General features: G+C 50.0%; 1 protein-coding gene across 4 annotated transcripts in view; it reads left to right on the top strand.

The window, feature by feature from the left end:
* The window catches only part of DYNC2H1 (dynein cytoplasmic 2 heavy chain 1), a 256,629-nt gene extending 250,065 nt beyond the window's left edge, over nucleotides 1-6,564 (top strand). For all 4 annotated transcript variants that reach the window (XM_045077504.1, XM_045077505.1, XM_045077507.1 and 1 more), the window contains one exon: nucleotides 5,729-6,564. In XM_045077504.1, the coding sequence (XP_044933439.1) occupies nucleotides 5,729-5,887 (159 nt within the window). In that variant the 3' untranslated portion in view covers nucleotides 5,888-6,564. The remainder of the gene's footprint in view (nucleotides 1-5,728) is intronic.
* Nucleotides 6,565-19,637: the final 13,073 nt, after the last annotated feature.

Here is a 19,637-nt window from a genome sequence, read left to right on the forward strand (position 1 = left end):
GACACTACAGACAAAGGGCTGATATCCAAGATCTATAAAGAACTCCTCAAACTCAACACACACCAAACAGATAATCACGTCAAAAAATGGGCAGAAGACATGAACAAACACTTCTCCAAAGAAGACATACAAATGGCAAACAGATGCATGAGAAAATGTAAATCATCATTAGCCACCAGGGAGATTCAAATCAAAACCACATTGAGACACCACCTTACACCGGTCACAATGGCCAAAAATCAGCAAGACCGTAAACAACAAGTGTTGGAGAGGATATGGAGAAAGGGGAACCCTCTTGCACTGTTGGTGGGAATGCAAGTTGGTGCAGCCACTCTGGAAAACTGTGGAGATTCCTTACGAAATTAAAAATAGAGCTACCCTATGACCCTACAATTGCACTACTGGGTATTTACCCCAAAGATACAGATGTAGTGAAAAGAAGGGCCATCTGTACCCCAGTGTTCATAGCAGCAATGGCCATGGTCGCCCGACTGTGAAAAGAACCAAGATGCCCTTCAGCAGATGAATGGATTAGGAAGATGTGGTCCGTATATACAATGGAGTATTATGCCTCCATCAGAAAGGATGAATACACAACTTCTGTATCAAAATGGACAGACTGGAGGAGATGATGCTGAGTGAAATAAGTCAAGCAGAGAGTCAGTTATCATATGGTTTCACTTGCTTGTGGAGCATAAGAAATAACATGGAGGACATGGGGAGATGGAGAGAAGGGTTTCAGGGAAATTGGAGGGGAAGAGGAACCATGAGAGACTGTGGACTCTGAGAAACAAAGGGTTTTGGAGGCGATGGTGGTGGGTATTAAGGAGGGCACAGATTGCACAGTCCACTAGGGGTTATATGTAAACAGTGAATATTGGAACACTATCGAAAACTAATGATGTACTATGTGGTAACTACCATAATTAAAAATTAAAAAAAAAAAAAAAGAAATGCTGAACACTATATCCTACCCCTGATATTAATGTAACACTGTATGTTAACTATATTGTAATTAATATGATATCAAAATTTAGATAAAGGATACACAGTAGTCCAAATTTTTTGGAATGCAGAAATAGAGGTTCTATGATGGAAATAGATGCTCACACTATCTACCTCAGGAAACAAGAAAAATTTCAAATGAATAACTTACTTTGCACCTAAAGGAGCTAGGGATAGAAGAAACAAAATCCAAAATCAGCCGAAGAAAGGAAATAATAAAAATTGAAGCAGGAATAGATGATATAGAAACTAAAAAACAAAGGAACAAAACAAAACAATCAAACAGATGAGTGAAATGAAAAGATGGTTCTTAGAAAGATTAACCAAATGTATTAATCTCTATGAGAGTCATAAAAAGAGTGGAAGATATAGAAGATGCAAGTTAATAAAATCACAAATGACAGAGGAGAAATAACACCACCACAAAAAATATACAGTTATATGATAATATTGTGAAAATTTACACACCAACCAATCAGACAATCTGGACGAAATAGATAAATTGCTGGAAACACATAACCTACCAAAACTGAAACATGAAGAAAGTGAAAATCTGAACAGACTGAGGACCAGCAAGAAATGGAGTCAGTTATCAGAAGAGTCCAAACAAGAGTCCAGGGCCAGGCAGTGTCAATGGTGAATTCCACTAAACATTTAAAGAAGAGGAGGAAAGATATCCCAATTCATTCTGAGGCCAGTATCACACAGATACCAAAGCCAGACAACGATATTACAAAAAAGAGAGCTACAGGCCAGTATCTCTCATGACTGTGGATGCAGAAATCCTTAACAAGATATTAGCAAACTGAATCCAACACCACATCCTAGAAGTCATTCACCACAATCAAGTGGGATTTATGCCAGGGCTGCGAGGGTGGTTCAGTATTGCAGATCAATCGGGGTGACCCATCACATCAATAAGAGAAAGGTTATTTAAAAAAAAAAGGTATTTCAGTAGGTGGAGAGAAAGCATTTGACAAAGGACAACATCCACTTGTGATAAAAACCCTCAACAAGGACACTCAGAGGGAACAGAGCTCCACATGATGAAGGCCTTGTATGAAAAATTGACTGTGCACCTCATCCTCAACGGGGAGAAACTGGGAGCCTTCCTCAGGGTCAACAGCAGGTCCACGACTTGCACTCTCACTACTGTTATTCGACCTACAGCCAGCAGTTCTAGCCTCCGAAGTCAGCCAACAGAAAGGAGCAGAATGCACCCGGATGAGTAAGGAATCAGTTGAATCCTCCCGGTTTGCAGGTTCTGACACAATGCTGTATGTAGGAAACCCACAAGACTCCACTGAAAGACTACTAGAGCAGGTCCACAGATTCGGTAAAATGCAGAGTACAAAATCAGTACACAGAAATCCGTCGCATTTCATCAGGGACCACAACGAGACATCGCTGCATGCCTGACGGAATGGCTATGATCAAAACCCTAAGAAACAGCAAGTGTCGGTGGGGCTGTGGAGAAAGTCCCATGCGCCGTGGGTGGGCATGTCAGTGGCCACTGTGGGAGACAGTGTGGAGGCACCTCAGAAATTACAAACACGGAACTCCCTTGTGACCGAGCGTTGCACTACTGGGCATTTACCCAAAGAAAATGAAAGCACCAATGTGAGAAACATACATGCAGCCCTGTGCTCTTCCAGAGGTGTGTGAACAGAGATGTTGTCTCTCTAGACAATGGTGTCACTCAGCCACGAAAAAGGATACGATCCTGCCAATTGTGACAACATGGGTGGACCTAGAGGGGTTCTGCTAGTTTAAATACGTCAGAGAGAGACACACGCTGAATGATCTCACGTAGATGTAGACTCTAACAAATCAAAGATACAAATGAACAAAACCCAGAAACAGATCCAGAAAACACAGAGAGCACATGGTGGGTTGCCGGAGGGCAGGGGCCTGGGGGAGTGGACAGGTTAGGGAATGACAGAAAGTGCAGCACAGGGAACAGAGTCAGGGATACTGTGATGGTGCTGTGTTGGGGACATGAGGTACTCGCGCTTGTGAGCGCAACATGTGGTGGACACTTGTGCCCCTGCAGCCGTGTCACAGTGTCGGTAGAGAAGGCAAGCCCAGACCAGGTCATTCCCAGCACTCTGGCCAGGAGGAGCCTCTAAGAACTGAGAGCAGGAGCTTGGTTTTCGGAGCTCAGCCTGGTTTTGGAGGATGGGTGGCCCACGCAGTGTCCAGTTGGTCCCACCGGGCCTGCGGGTGTGCTAGAGTAGCAGGGGGATCTCTGTTTTGCTGAAGAAAGCGCCACATCACCCATTCTGAGTAGTCCCACAGAGACCCTCACCCACAGGTTTTCATGGACCTGCACCCCACTCTTCCCTTAGAGCTGCCATCTGATGGAGTGGTTTGGGAAGCCTGGCTGGAGGAGGTCGACTGTGGGAGGGGGCACCCTGTTCTGACATTGCACAGGAAGTCACTCGGCTTCTGTTCCGTGTTTCCAGTAAAAATGCTGCCTAAGCTTGTCTGCCTCTGGAACCCCCAGGCCTAGACCCGCCCACAGGCACCATGGCAGACAGTTCTCATTCAGAATCCGTCCATCCCTAGGGCAACGAGGGTAACGGGTTCCACAAGCCACTCACAAAAACAATCTTTACGTGACACAGGGTGATAATATTTTCATATCGAGGTATCAGAAGACCTATGCCTACAGCTCAGCTTTGTACGCACTCTGGTTTAAGAACAGTGACTATGAACACATTTCCTCTGTGACTTTTGTCCCCCAGACACTTAGGATGGAAGCGTGTCGTTAGCGTTATGTCACTGAAAACGATGAGCCCGGTATCTCTCCTGACACGGTGTGCATGGTCCGCCGACATTCTTGACCGAACAACCCTGTTCAGAACACTCATTGCTGGCAAGTGGTTGTTTGCTGTTTCGAGAGATTTCATTTTTCTGGAGTTGCATTGCTAAATTGTGTCACTATTTTGTGCATTAAAACTCTGATTTCCTAAGAGCTCCTTTTCTTAAAACAAAAACAAAACCCTGATGTGTTAGAATAAGTTAGTCGGACTCTGTGCGTAAACTAATGAGAAAAATGCAGCAGGGCCACCCCGCTGGCTCCAGTGGAAGAGCTCTTGACCTCAGGGTTGTGGGTTCGAGCCCCACGTTGGGTGTGCAGAATACTTAAAAATAAATCTTCAAGAAAAAAAGAAAAATCTAATAAAACATACTTGCGAAATACATAGAACATAGTCAACCTGTTATCTGATATTTCATTTTGTTATTTTCTTTGGTTTGTGGCTGTGTGTTGTCGCAGGCTGCCAGCTCTGCCAGCCCTTCTCATATCAGAGAGCCTGCGCTCTCCTGCAAGTAGCCGTGGGACACGGGCTTTCGGTGTCATATTCGTACATGCCCAACTCTTCTTCCAGCTGGCCTGTGTCTGGCTGCTTGCTGCTCGCCAACCAGATCACCACAGCGAATGGTAATCTGAGGCTGGGTTTCTGAGACTCCATTTGAAAATTCTAGAACGAGTCTAACTTCTCCTCAAAGTCTCACTTCAACTCCGAGAAGTAATCTATCAGTTGAATAAAATTATGTAAGTTCAGTAAACACATTAATCCAAAATGTGAATTGGAAGTACTACGAACTGGTGATACTCTTCTTCAGCAAATCCATGCTTCTAAGCTCCAGTCACAGACTCCCCTGAGACCGAGCATGAGCAATCATTCGCCACACCCAGATTACAAACCCTGATACCGTTTCTCTTTAAAGGATCACAGATCCTCAGAATGACTAACTTGATTATTGAGACAGGAAATGTACAAGACGACCTTGTAACACATACGAGAAAGCATGAAAGCTACTTAAGATGACTTGAGACATATAAAAATAAATAAATAAATAAGGTTCCTCAAAAAGTTGAAAATAGAGCTACCCTATGACCCAGCAATCGCCCTACTGCGTATTTACCCTAAAGATACAAATGTAGTGATCAAAGGGGCATGTGCACCCGAATGTTTATAGCAGCAATGTCCACAATAGCCAAACTATGGAAAGAACCTAGATGTCCATCAACAGATGAATGGATCAAGAAGATGTGGTATATATACACAATGGGATACTATGCAGCCATCAACAGATATGAAATCTTGCCATTTGCAACGACGTGGATGGAACTGGAGGGTATTATGTTGAGTGAAATAAGTCAATCAGAGAAAGACAATGATCATATGATCTTCCTGATATGAGGAATTTGAGAGGCAGCGTGGGGGGTTGTGGGGGGCAAGGAAGGAAAAAATGAAACAAGGTGGGATCAGGAGGGAGAAAAACCGTAAGAGACTCTTAGTCTCATAAAACAGAGTTGCTGGGGGGGTTGGGGGAGGAATAGGGTGGCTGGGTGATGGTCATTGGGAAGGGTATGTTCTATGGTGAGTGCTGTGAACTGTGTAAGACTAATGATTCAGAGACCTGTACCCCTGGGGCAAATAATACAGTACATGTTAATAAACATAATTTAAAAATAAATCAAGAAAAAGAAAACATTTAGAGATGAAGGGTTTGGATGTGTAGGATGGTCTTCACCATGCTCCCGATTCAAGTTTCAGGGACCATGAATGCTGCACAGCTGGCTGGCAGTTGACTCACCACAGCTGGACTGTGGGGTTAACTCGTTAGTTCTTATTTAAAAGATTTCAGAATTAACTACTCCTTCTTACCATTGGGGAGTGTTTAGTTCATCATTGTCTGTCTCTCTCTGCAGGGCGCATATGGGCCGTACTCCCCCGACGAGTGCATCTCTCTGCCCGTGTACACGAGCGCCGAGAGGGACCGTGTCGTAGCCAACATCGACGTCCCGTGTGGTGGCAACCAAGACCAGTGGATTCAGTGTGGAGCGGCTTTGTTTCTGAAAAATCAGTAGAGTCTTAGGATAATAAAAGCTGTTTCAGCAAAAAGAAACATTTGCTACTTCAACTTTAAATCAACATGTGGTCAGTCTACATTTAAACTGTTAGTTCAAAAACTGTCCCGTGGTCGCCCACTGTGTGTTATTGATCTCACTGGGGTTTATTTTCATGGGTCATGACAGCACGTGCAACTTTAAAAGTAGTAATTCATAGGGTCCATGCTAAAATGCTGAAATCCCTTGAGAACATTAAGTATTTTTGTGAGGCAATTTCATGTTTCCAGTGACTCAAAAAATTTAATGTTGTAGGTACGAGATTGAAAATATTATATCTAAGGAATCAGTAATTAATTTTTGAGGCTATTTTTTGGTATTGTAACTTTATATCAATTAATAAAATATAAGACCATTAATTTTTTCAGTCATATATGGGTTTAGATTTGTGTTCTTTTTAAACACGTAAATATATTCTGTTTTGGTTAAAATATGCAGCATCTCCAAGTCATCCAGAAGACATGGGGAATAACAGCATAGAAACCAGGGTAAGAATTTTACAGATGGAGTCATTAAACAATGAGGGGTTATCATTTCTCATGTAGCTGACTTTTTTTTTTTTTTACAATCTTTGTCCATGAAACAGTGAAATTCTACAATGGCTGGAAGCTTAAATAAATATATGTTGTGGTTTTGGAGTTTCTGAGCTATTGGAATTGGGTTCAGAAATCTTAAATACTTGCTCTCGTATTACCATTTTCACGGGTCTTATCACGAGACCAAAACCCCAACCAGACCACCGCACTGACTGAAGTGGGGACGTTGAACAGGAGGGTACGCTAGGCTAGAAGAAAGAGTGGGAGAGCCCCATGACATATGCCGGGGCTGAGGGAGTCTCCGCGGCAGGCTGTGCCAAGCGGGGAGCCTCCTGAAGCCTGGGGTTCGGGCCTCACCGGACAATGTCTGTGTGCAGACGGCTGGCGAACCGAGAGTTTTCCCGAGTCTCTGCAAGCCCAGGCCATGGAGAAAGGAGGAGCTGCCAAGTGTGCAGGGGCCACGGCCTCAGCAGGGGAACCGTGTGACCCACTTCTGGCCAGAACACTGTGGATACAGACAGGACACAGTACCTTCCAGAAGCCGCCTTCCCGGCACACAGCCCGTCGGCCACTTGCTCCCCTTCTCTGCATCTGTCCTGCCGCCTAGCCGGGGGCGCCACAATCTGGGGCCCAGTGTTTGCAGCCACAGGGATGGAGACAAACATGGAAAACGTGGGACTCTGGTCTTCCAGCCCACACCTGCTGCTTTCTTAGTTCGCACAGAACACCGGCCATTAGAAATGAACACCATTTTAAGTGAGCCTAAAAAATGAGGTGTCAGAGCTAGAATTCCACACTCTGAGGGAATTCCCTTCGGAGCTCCCTCATTCGCAAGCTTCCTAGTCTATTTGCTGGGTGTGTTGTCATCAAAGTTAATTCCCTCAACTTCTTATAACCTCAACCAAGAGTTCATTGAGATTTGTCTATAATTTGCATTTGATACGATTATTTCAGATCAAAGCAAAAATAGCATGATGTCTTGGCAGAAGCCGCCATCCCACAGGCACGTAACTCCTAGTGGGAGTTCTAGGATGGCGAGCGCGGAGGTGAGGGACAGCGTAGGGTTCCTGTGACTCCAGCCGACTTGCAGGCTGGTGTGGGACCACACGGTGGCCGGAGTCGACTCCCAGGAGGTAGGACCCTGGGCTCCCATTCTCTACCAGCCTCTCCCCTTTACCTAGACACCTGAGCCCTAGCGTTGGTTTCGTGTCTGAAATGTGGACCAGTGTACACACTGTACAGTGAGTCACAGAAGATCTGTCGTAAGCACAAGCAAACTCACACTCGGTACTGGTCATGACTTAAGGGCTCAATCATAAGTCAGAGCTTTACATAAAACATTAATTCACTATCTAGAAATAAAAATTAAGCTGGGAATACTATTACTACTACTACTACTATTACTACTACTACTACTGCTTCCCAGTTTTACATTATCTACTGTGCCTGTGACTGTGTTTCTGGTGCTAAAGGTCCATTGTCTTCAGAAGACGAACCACAGCTTCACTGAACGGCTGTCTGCTGTTGAATTCTGTTCAAAACTCACAGACAGTACGTGCTGAGCACGTGACTGCTGTGAGAGCAACTCCCAAGTGACGGACGGACAGGTGTCCTGTTCATATGACGTTCGTGTCCCCAGGGAGATCCGCAAGCCCCTGTTCTGGTGGCCTGCCGGAAACTCTCCAGTCGGAAGCCCTCTCGGGTCTCCCTGATGAAGTCCCAGAACCTAAGTCAGGTTCGGTGGGGTGAGGTTCGGAGCTGACGACTAAAGAAAGAATTCTTAAGACATCTTTGGTGCAAAATGGTGGTTTATTAAAGCACGGGGACAGGACCCGTGGGCGGGAAGAGCTGCTGCCCCCGGCTGTGAGGAGTGGCTGGTTATATACACAGGAGTTGGGTAGGTGAGGACAAAGGGGTGTTCAGAAGGGCTATTGGGGCAAAGAATACTATCAGGATATTGAAGGCCTGGTTACTATCAAGTAAAGACAATTGGGAGTCTCCTGGTGGAATGTTACATTCCTGCTATCAGGCATCCTTGTTAATGAGATTTAGGTTTAGAAGAAATTTAACTTTATTTACTTTTCCTTCTACCTCCGCCTCCTTCCGTTTTCATGGAGGGGAGGGTGACAGTAGGGCTTGAGGAACTGAGTTCTGTGTCCCTGGAAATTGGGCTATTGATAAGGTAACTTCTTTGTTGTAATCTCAAGGACATTTGCAAACCAAGGGAGACTCCTGCCTTACAGGACTGTGATCTCTGCAAGTTAACTATTTATCGCTTTATGGCAGTCAGGGGTGCCCGAGGAATGCTACACATATGGAGGGGAGCGGGTGAAGGGGGGGTGCGAGGCGCCAGCTTTTGCTTTGTCCTCAGCCAGCCTCCTGCTCCCTCATCATCCCTGCCTAAGGAAGGGGCTGCAGAGCAGAGGGGAGTCCTCCACGGTTGTGATCCCGGGAGTGAGGACACAGAGCAGGTGTCTGGGTCCGTGCCGCACCCCCACACTTAACTGCCTCAACAGACCTTCTGGTGAGAAGATACGATGACCTGACAGTGCCCGTCAAAATCCTTGTGAGTTTATGTATTTTCATTGACAAGGCAGCTCTCCAAGGAAAGGACAGAGAGTGAGCGGGTGGGGACACTTTCCCTGGGGCGCGAGTGTAGGAACAAAAGCGCTGGGCAGTCTTTCAGGCACCTCATAGAAGCTCCCCTGCGGTTGGAGATGAGGTAAGAGGCGTTCTCATAGCCCTGCAGCCTCGGGCCTCATGGGTGCTTAGCCCTGACTTGCTGGTGTGAGATGCAGGACCGAGGGTTGGGATTTGCATTTCAAATCACAATTCATTTACAAATAAGCTCTGAGTAAGGTTAAAGGACTTTTCTTACCTTTCCTGTCCATTTGTGACTTTTCTTCCGTGAAATGCTGTTTTTATCTTTTGCTCTATTGTTTCCACTCAGTTGTCTTTTCTTAGATTTTGCCAAATCAAACTTTGTTACTTGAATGCAGATTTTTTCCAGACTTTCCTCATGTTTTCCCAGAGCAAGGTTATTAAAAAGACAACATCTCTTTTCCTTTAAAGTTTTACTTTTTGTCAGTGGAAGGATCACAGATAGTAACCTTAAGTTAGATAAAGCTATGTGCAAATCCAGAATTTCTTTATCTGTTAGTTACATGATCCTAAGAAAATCAAAGAATGCACGAGTCTGCTTGTTTCTGTCAAAGGAGACATCACACCTCTTAGACAAAGTGGGCTCCAAGGGCAATTTCAATGGCTGGGCAGGAGTCCCCTGCGGACTCACGGGGAGGTGGGGATCTGGGGGCATAGCTGCTGCAGGTGCCCGAGCAAAAGCCACTGGCAGAGTCAAGTGAAGCGTCCCATCTAGCGGGCACGGGGAGCTAACAGGCCATGCATGATCATAATTCCCAATTCCAGGCGCACTGAGAATCGATCCCCTGATTCCCAGACCACAGCCACAGCGCGGAGTTGCTTGTGAACTTAGGGGTCTGCAGATGCTTTGTTAAGTACAAGATTTGTCAGTTCAAAGGTCTTTCTGTTACAGAAAGAACACACGTTTGTGTATTGAAGGAGTCCGTCAGTTCCCAGCTCTCTTCATCCTCAGAAAGCTCACGTCGCCTAAGAGTTCCAGTTCAGACACCGTTAGAGTTGTTGAAAATACATGTCACTATGGGAGCAAAAGGAATGAGAAGTCCAGTCCGGGTCAGGAGCCGGACTGCAGGTTTTGTGAGCAGACAGTCACATGTACAACTTCCATTCATGATCAAGGACTTCTCGTGTGCAAGTCCGACGTCGAAGCTCACGACATAGTGACGATAATGAAAGTTCTCACGACAGGACAGTGAGAGGAACTTTCTCGAGCTGATAGTCTTGGCTTTTTCTGAAAGCTGCTGGCCTTAGGGTGCTTGCCTGGGAACCATGTAATGGTCCAGCCAGGAGCAGAACAGGGACAGGAAAGCCTGGCAGGTTGGGTGATGGCGATAGGCCCCCGCACCCCAAATGCACGTCACTCCTTTTATCCCTCACCTAAAGCTTCAGCTCACATCCTCTTCCCTGTGGGCTCCTTTTCTGGGTGAAGCCTGGCTATACGCGCCTGCCTGGAATTGCATGGCCTGAGCCAAATGTAGAGGTGTAGGAAAGAAGGGGGAGGGATGCGCCCTCTTTCTCAGAGCGAACAGGTCCCGTGGCAGCCCAGAGGCAGTGTCCCCAAGTGGGGAGGACAGGACATGTGGTCGCATGTGGCGGAAGCAAAGGGATCTCACAGGAGGCTGAGGAGAATGGCTGCTGAAGGACAGATGTGTCCACGATGGACCCTTCTGGGAGCCTCAAGGATTCATTTTCAAGGTCACATCATCACAATAACTAAGGAAGGGTCACACATGCACAACACTTCATCACTCACAAAGTGATTACATGGGTATCGTTGTAAGCACCGAGCGAGGATCACAGGACAAGACTCAGATGGGGCACGACATCGGGCACGACACAGACCATCGGGAGGCCAAGTGGCTCGTCCACTCAGACTCGGGACCCAGAGGCTGCACCCACACATCTGCTGACAGCACCCGCCTCCACTGCCCTGCTGGGACCCGTCCCCAGGGCGGCTGGAGCAGGGGCTCCTCCCTCTGCCAGGAACCTCCTTCCCGAGAGCTGTTTCCTGAGCATCTCTGTGGCAACGGACGTTCCCCCGGGGGCCAGGCATGGGTGTCTCTGGCAGGAGGCGCTCCGGTTCCCCCGGGAGAGCCCAGGACGGAAGAGGCAGAAACTCCCCGTCTGCCGTGTGGTCCTCACGCCTGGTCCTTGCAGTGTGCGCACGTGGACACCCGGGCATGCCGGCCGCTGGAGAGTGAGCCTGGGCTCAGACGTGTCCCCAGCCCCCGTCCCCTCCACTCTGGCTTCCCTGCCAGACGCTGTTCAGCTCAAGGAAGCGTCCTGCGCCCTCAGCATCGGTGGCCCCCGACACGCGGGGGGCTTCTCGCCTGATCCAGGGTCACGGTCTGAGAAGGGAAGCTGGGAAAAGAGAACTTGAACCTGAACAGAGCAGCTCTAAGAGGGGGCCCGGCAACGGGACAGTCCTCCGAGAGTGGGAGCCTTTCCAGACGGCGGGGAGGGGACGGACCAGGTGGGCAACCGCATCCCCGGCAGGAGGGGCGCAGCGCTGGGCACGGCTGCCTGCAGGCATCACAACCCATCGGGGAGGCAGGAGCCCCGTTCCCCGTGCCCTTCCCCGTGCCGGTGACTGTGCAGTTGGTCTGAGAAGCCTTTGCTCGGCGGGTGTTGAGTTACCGCAGAGTAAGGGCGGCTGCGACCGCTCATTGTCACATGTCCGGGAAGAAGGACCTGTAGGAACGCGGCACCACAGTATTACATGAGTCTGGGTCCGGGGTCTTGGGAGCTCCTCGCCATTACCGCAGCTTCTCTGTAAGTTTATTTCCAAAGAAATAATTTAAAGAACGTAGCTCCCCAGCTACATCACCGCGTGTGACCTCTGTGGTCAGCCTCTAGCAGACGCCCTCGGTGTCCCCACCACGCGGGCTTCCCCCGCCTCACAGCAGCCATGGCGGGTTTCTCCCACGCAAAACCGTGGGGTCCTCTTCCTGCCCCTGAGCTCCTCACAGTTTGGCCAAGCGCTTTACAAAATGCTGCAAAAAGCCAGAAAGAAAGTGAAATGAAAAATACAATAAGAAAGAAAGAAAGAAGAAAGAAAGAAAGAAAGAAAGAGATCGATTACAAAATGTAGGTCTGAGATCCGAAGCACGGACAGGATTTTCTCTCCTCAGAACCACCGGAGAAACCCACCTCCGAGTCTCCGGTTGGACCCACAGAGCTTGGAAATGCTGCGCAGCCGGAGCAACAGTGAAAAGAATCCTGTGAGAGTGTCAGCTTCTTCTCTCCAGAAGCGTCGCTGTCCCCCTCCAAAAATCGGTGAGACATTTACTCCAGCAGGAGCTGAAATGGCAACAATGTCAGAAAAATCAAATTAAACTTAGTAATATCTCTACAGTTAATACAATTTCTCAGCTGGCAAGGCAACCTTCCTAGGTTGTACTCCAGGGACAAGCATCTGTGTGTCCTAAGAGCAAACTCCAGCTCTCCTCGAATGGAAAGCAATGAGCCTCCGTGAGGATCACCAGGAAGCCGCGTGAGAAGGGAGGAGCGGCTTGGAGGACACGGGAACCACCGTCAGTGTAGACCACACCCAGCTACAGCCGCTCTGGGGTGTAGACAGCCACAGCAGCAAGCGGGCTGCCGGGGAGACTGTAGGAAAGACAAGGCACAGAGGTAGAGGGGAGGGTCTGTCCACAGGAGGGATGGAGGACACAGGTGATAAGGTGGCGGCTCAGCCAGTCAAAGGCTGCCACAGGGACAAAGTGGCGCGTGGGTTGGGATGGACGACACTAGAGGACGTGGGGACGGGCAGCTGGCCTGTGGAGGGCTCAGAGTCCCTCCCTGGGCAGTGTTTTCTGACACTCCCCGAGGGGGGTCCCTTCTATTTCGGGTTTGTCCTGCCTGTCCTAGTTCATCACGTGCTTGTCACGGTCCTGAGTCACGACTTAGGTATCGATCCCTTCACGGCCTGCTTCTCCACTAGACTCGGAAGAAGCTCCATGACGCCCGGGACCGGGAATGAAGAAGCGAACGACGTGTCCCAGCAGGCGAGAGATCCGAGAAGGATGGAAGAGGCCTGCTGCGTGCATCAGCGCTAGTCACGGGGTGGGGGGGGATAAGGAGTGAACAGGTTGGAAGCCAGCAGAGGCGCTGGAGGTGGGTGATGAGACCATCTCCGTCCTCACCTGAGCACTCGGAGAAGTACCGAATGCCTCGCCAATGATACTGTGTGTCCCCTTACAAGTGCACAGTGTTAAGTGGAAGTTATGGATCTGAAATCACTGTCCAGGCCGGGATTCCTGAACGAAGCTTACCTAGCAGACGGAGTCGGAAACAGACTCACCCCAGCGCTGACGCGGATGATATTCCTCGTGGTTTGGCTTTCCGTCTTATCGTCTCATACTCCTGGCGACCTCCTCTCCCTTGATTCTGGGTCCTTCACCAAATCTTATTAAAATTGAGCAAAGAGCTGTGAGCTCAGATCATTGGCCCAAATAAAACCAAGGCCGGAGGTACGAGTCATTTTCTACCCCGGAAAACAACGTAGAAAACAACGTGGTTCCAGAACTAGAGGCCGTGTTTAATAGCTCCCCTGGGGTGGGGGTGGGGGGCTGTGTGTGATGAAGCCAGCATGCTCCTTTTGGGAATCCATGACGAGCCAGGCAGAGAGTAACCATGCCCAACGGCACGTCCTGTCCTCCAGGAATTCAGTGGCCAGGAGAAGGGATCTAGGGTCAGTCTAGAATCTAGTACTTGGGTCCACAGTGTCTCCTCTGTATTTTCTAAATGAAGTCTATTTAGTTTTCCTATTTATGGTTTTTATTTAATGTTAATACTTGTGTATTTCACTGGTGAAATGTGACTGTATTTGATTACAAGGTGGTGTAAGGCCCACAACAAATTTGATGCAGTGTTTAATATTTGGACTCTATTACCTTTCTAAAATAAGAACTATTTGGCCTTACATTTTTCAGATAAGAAGTAGAATTGTGAACCACACGGTAAGTGACTCACATAGTGTCACAGAAGAGAGTTTACTTAACCCCGTGGTGGGCACGGGGGCGCTGGGGACGAGGAGGAGGAGGGCACCGGTGCTGTCTCACTGAGACACCAGGAGTTTGAACGGGGAGAGGAGCCCGAGGGGGCAGAGGTCGTTCATGCGGACGGCCCTGCAGGGGTTAATCCTGGCGTTAACAGGGTTTGTCACAGTGAGGTGAGAGAGAGGCGCTTGGTAACTCTTTGGATTACCCACCGCTGCCTTCCGCACCGTCCCCACGTTTAGTGGCTTGAAACAACAGTGGCCCGTCCCTTGGCTCCAGACCATGCAGCTTGGACAGGATGCCGTGGTGACCCTTCTCTGCTCTGGGTGGCATCAGCTGGCAGGCTCAGCTCGAGCTGTGGGTTCTGTTCCCTGAGGACTCACTGGCAAGCTTAGGAGCAAGATGCTGGCCCCTGAATGGGGCTTCGGTCCTAGACACCATCGGTGGGGCCGATGCCTTGGCCTGGTTCTTCTCTCACAAACCCGTCCAGGGGCTGCCTGCGAGTCCCCCCCGCAGGGCCCGTGGGGTCGGGAGCAAGTGCTTCCAGAGCCAGAAAGGGGAGCTCCTGTTCTCGGGAGGCCACAGACTGGCCAGCCTCACTTCCACCACAGTCTGTGGGTAGGCATTTAGAGGGACGGGCCTAGACCCCCCTCCGTGGGAGAGACACTGACGAATCCACAGCCTCCGCCCGCCTCCTGGACGCTTAGAAGAGGGAGGAGGAGCGGGACTGGCGCGGGGGGCGGGGACGGGACCTCGACCCCTCCACGGACCCAGCTCTACCCCAAGAAAATTGGTTGAATCTCTGACGCGTAACCCCCTCCGTCCATCCTTGTCCTCCACACGGAGAATGGTTGGGGGTGTTTAATTAAGTTTGGGAAACAGCTAGAATCCGGATCCCTGACGTTCCCTTCCCGGAGCCGCGGGCGCTCAGAAGGCTGCCGGGGGCGTCGGTGACCCACGCGGGCTCCAGCCCCTTGCACCAGCGCGTTGCCCCCACCCCGAATCCCGTGCCCTCACACGGGTCGTTTCAGCCTCGCTGTGGTCCAGGTTTTCCTACCAGAGGTCGGCGCACACGAGGGCTTCCCGACCCCCGTCCCGGAGACGGGTGACCAGCACGCCGCCGCGTCTACACCGCCGGACCCTGGCCAGGGAGCCCGGGGGCCCTGCACAGAGTCCGGCCTGTGGAAGCGCTGTGGTCCCGCTCGCCCGAAGAGCTTCCTTACCGGAAACCATACACTGAATGTGAGGATGAATCACGGCTGGGATGGGGGGAGGTCGGGGAGGGAGAACGAGTGAGGGCGACGCGGTAGAGAGTGAACCCCTCTGGGCTGCGGAGGAACCGGGGCCTGAGGCGCTGGGGTGCCGGCGGCAGGGCTGCCGGAGGGAGGGGCTCGCTCGAGGCCGGGGTGCGGACACCTGCTCCCCGCAGGTGCACGGCTCGGAGCTTCTCGAGCTGCTTCACGGAGGCAGCCCCGCGCGCTCTCCCCTCTTCTTTGGGAAATCTCGGCAGCATTCACCTCACAGGGGCATCTTTCCCTGGGGGTCATCAGCCCTCGGAGGCTCTTTCCTTTCTCAGGCGGCAGGGAGAGAAGCTTTCACACTGTTTCCATGGAAAGAACAGGACCGCGTTCACGGGGAGCCGATTCCCTCTGCACTGACGAGAACAGCTCGCAAACCATGCATCAGGTGCTAGAGCGTCAGAGCAGATCTCCAGGGCACCTGGGGGCAGGTGGTCAGTGGGTTCAGTGTCCGACTCCTGATCTCAGCTCCGGTCTTGATCTCGGGGTCATGAGGTCAAGTCCTGGGCGGCTACTTAAAAACAAGCCAACCAGAAACTGGATTTCTGGGAGCTGGAAGCTGCAGAGGGGGTCCCCTGTAAGCTCGCTGGGGGGCCGTGGTGCCCTTCTGCCTCAGCAGAGGGTCCGGCTATATTCCTGGGCTCTGGAGGGGGAAGCCTTTCTGTGTACTAACGGGCGCAGTTCGCAGCTGGTGGTATTTTTTCTGAAGGCAGTTCGCATCTCTCCCACCTCTGCCTCCGCTGGGACTTGTCTCCATTCAGCCCCAGCCCCCGAGCCACAGAGCTGCTGGTTTGGGGAATCTGAGAAGCCAGATTAAGGAACACTTGTTTCTCCAGATAGGACTTGGCTGCAGTTAGGGCTAGACTGGGCAGCATTAAGCCTCCATTGTCCACTCTTCCTCTGACGCGCATCTTCTACTCTACATCTTTACTTAGACTAAAACCTTTGCCGATTCTTTGAATTAGGGTTGGACACAAACAACCCCTCCTCCTGTTTGCCTCCTGAATTCCCAAATAGGAAGGCTCTAACTGCAAAACTCAAGACAATGCACATGGAGTAAAGCATCCATAGGTTGGTTTTGCTGTGGAAGAAGCCAGGAGGAACACAGACTAGTTGGCAAAGGGACAGTGCGGTGGGCGGGTGGTGGGTGTTGCAGGTAAGGCCCATCTTAGGACCTGATCTTGGTGATCAGGGATAGTACGACAGTTGCTGCCACTAGTCTGTGTCATCAGGGACAGTGGGCTTGTCCTCAGGTGGCTGGAGACACGCCGAGGCCCCACGGTCCCCTTCTATCTGGGGGAGCCGCTGGCCACCCCTGGGATTCTCGCCGAGCTCACCCGGTCTTTCTCGTGATGGAGACAGTGGGGTCGACCCCAGTCAGTCCGTTTCTAGACTTTGTTTATAGTTGTGTTAGACCAACATCGAGGTCACTCCCCTAATCAGATTTTCTAAAAAGAATAGCACGAATTTGCTTGCCCTGTGCATTCCGCGTGTTGGGGTGGGGGAGGGGGGTACAGACAACGGCCAAGGAGAGGAAGCAGGGGGTGTCCTGGGGTGTCCTGGGTGTCTGTGGGGTGTTCTCTGGAAATACCCCGTAGCTCAAAAGTGATAAGCTGTTTTCTTCAGCCTGCCCCCTCCAAACTGGAATTTGGGTGCATGGATGGAGGGAGGGAAGAGTCCTGACGCTCCCTCCAAAGGCGTGTTCCTCCTGGCCATCGGGGAAGGGGAACAATGTAAAGGCTGCTTTTTCTCACGTGTTCTGTAAGGCACGTCTCTCAATGGGAAGCATTTTCTTTTTCTTTTTTTGTTAAAGATTTTATTTGACAGAGATCACAAGTAGGCATAGAGGTACACAGAGAGAGAGGGGGAAGCAGGCTCCCCGCTGAGCAGGGAGCCTGATGCGGGGCTCGATCCCAGGATCCTGGGATCATCACCTGAGCCGAAGGCAGAGGCTTTAACCCACTGAGCCACCCAGGCGCCCCTCAATGGGAAGCATCTTCAAACCATTATCGTTTTGATGTTGACGAGGGAGATTTGGTGGTGGTGGGTTTGTTTTTATTCCCATCCAGACAGGATTGGAGAGTGGAAGCCGGTGCGGACGACATGGATGGAGCCGGACGTCCGAGAAGGGAGAGACGGCTGTTAGCGGCAGACAACGTGCCCTGAAATCTGCTCTGCGGGACGGACAGGGCGGGGTGATGCAGCGTTTAAGGCTGGAGTGTAGACATGGGGGGGGGTCAAGGCCGGGCCCACGGGGAGGGCATGGGGAGAGGTGGGGAAAGATACATGCAGGTGCGTTTACTTGCTTTTAGCTTAAAGTGCAGAACCTTCTCCTGCCCCTGGGACAGGGCGTCCGTGGATGGGGAGAGACCTAGTGCCGACCGATTTCAGCCACTTAAATGCGTGATAGAAACATTTAGTTCCTTTGTACTTGAGTAGATCCTTATTCCTGGAAACACATTTAATTATTAACATCTCCACTTGTAAGCAGAGAAAACACACTCAAAATCACTTCCTTCTGCATAACTTCTGCCTGAGTGCTATCGAAAAATGGATTACATTTGGAGAGGTTCTCTTTTTATGTTTTAATTGAGGATTTTTTCCCCCTGTTCACATCATTGAAAATGAACAGTATGAATCAGGTCGTCTGACTGAGACCCTAGTCAGATATTGTTGCCTGACCTTGGAGAAGTTGATGTCAATTCAGGTCTCAGTGAAGCAGAAGTTAATTTATTTTATAGAAAACAGGTTTTGCTTTTGAAAAATTCAGGAAATCAGCCATCAAAGAAATGACTTTCAAATCTTTGATCTATAAACTTTCCTGCAACAAATATTCAATACGTTTTCTTGGGGCAAATAATGAATGTTAAACATTCCCAGCTCTTTCTGGAAACACTGAGTGCATAGAGGGCATATGAAGTTTCCTGACAAATGCTGCTGTGAACACACATTAGAACATCGGTCTTGGCCCCCTGTAGCCTCACGACATTACGGCTGTGGCTTGAGAGCCCACACAGATGGGTTTTCTCTTTCATAAAGCTCTCAGCTTCAGATACACAGGATAAAGATGTTGACCAGTTCACCAGAAAACACTGCTTTTGGGGATCAGCTGGGTTCCCTCCCACTGTGACACCTTGTTGCAGTGACAAGGTACAATGAATGGGACACTCGCTTTGGGCAAGCTGGGAGGTCCTTCCTGCTTCGAGCCCGGTGGTAGCCTCCTGCCCCTCCCCCAGCACTCTGATCACTCCGTATTATATCAGTCTCTCCCTGCCACACTATTTAGGGACATCGTATTTCACTAAGTGATACCTGACAGAACCGGTCATCCTAGAACAAGGATCAGGACGGCCCTTTTTCACTACTTCCTCAGTCCTGGGTGTGATGCACTGAGGTAAAGAGATCACCAAATCCGTCTAGTTGACGGTGACCAGGGCGGTGACGGACTAGAAACCATGGCAACTGAGAAGCCTTGAAGGCACCCGGTGACATCTGCAAGGAAGTTTGCACACGTTAAGTACCCGGTGTGGAAGAACCGTGTAGTGATAGGAACAACTTAGACAATTTGGGGGACAAGTGTAAGAAAGAAAGTTCTGGTCCTCAGCTTGGCTTGCCAGGCAGTGAGATCCCCACTGCAGGAGGCGTCCACCAGAGAGTGGACGACCACTTGATGGAAAAGCCGTAAGGAAGACCCAAGGATTGTGAAGGGAGCAAGTGTCGAACCAAATGGTCTTTACGTGGAGAGAGACCAAGCTGGTCTAGACGATGGCACCAAACAGATATATTTTGTCATCCACACTTAGGATTCAAGAGTGTCTAGATTCACATATACACTTAAAGTCTCAGGTTTTCAGGGGGGAAATTTAACATGGTAACAGTGGGCATCCTCTCTGGAAACAGGTGGTATTGCTGGGAACATATTGCTTCCGTTAGGGCGAGAGGTTCGTCGATCACCACAATCCCAGTATTCAACGGTTCAGGCTTCAGTTCACGTCTAGTATTTATGCTTCCTGCCTGGAACCTCAGTGGGCTGCCTCTGGACCGACAAGCCCAGGGTTCTGTTTCTTTAATGCCTGATTCAGGGTCCAGTTCAAATGCTTTCTCTCTGGAGGAAGCTTTTCTTCCCCTTTCAACATTCTGACACCCTTCCATGAACTCCTCGGCTCATTCTAAAGGCATTTACTATCTTCAGGATTTTCTTGCAACCTCCCAATAAGAG

Source organism: Mustela putorius, unplaced genomic scaffold (genome assembly GCF_011764305.1).
Source record: "Mustela putorius furo isolate JIRA1106 unplaced genomic scaffold, ASM1176430v1.1 tig00000198_pilon_pilon_pilon, whole genome shotgun sequence".
NCBI classification, from domain to species: Eukaryota; Metazoa; Chordata; class Mammalia; order Carnivora; family Mustelidae; genus Mustela; species Mustela putorius.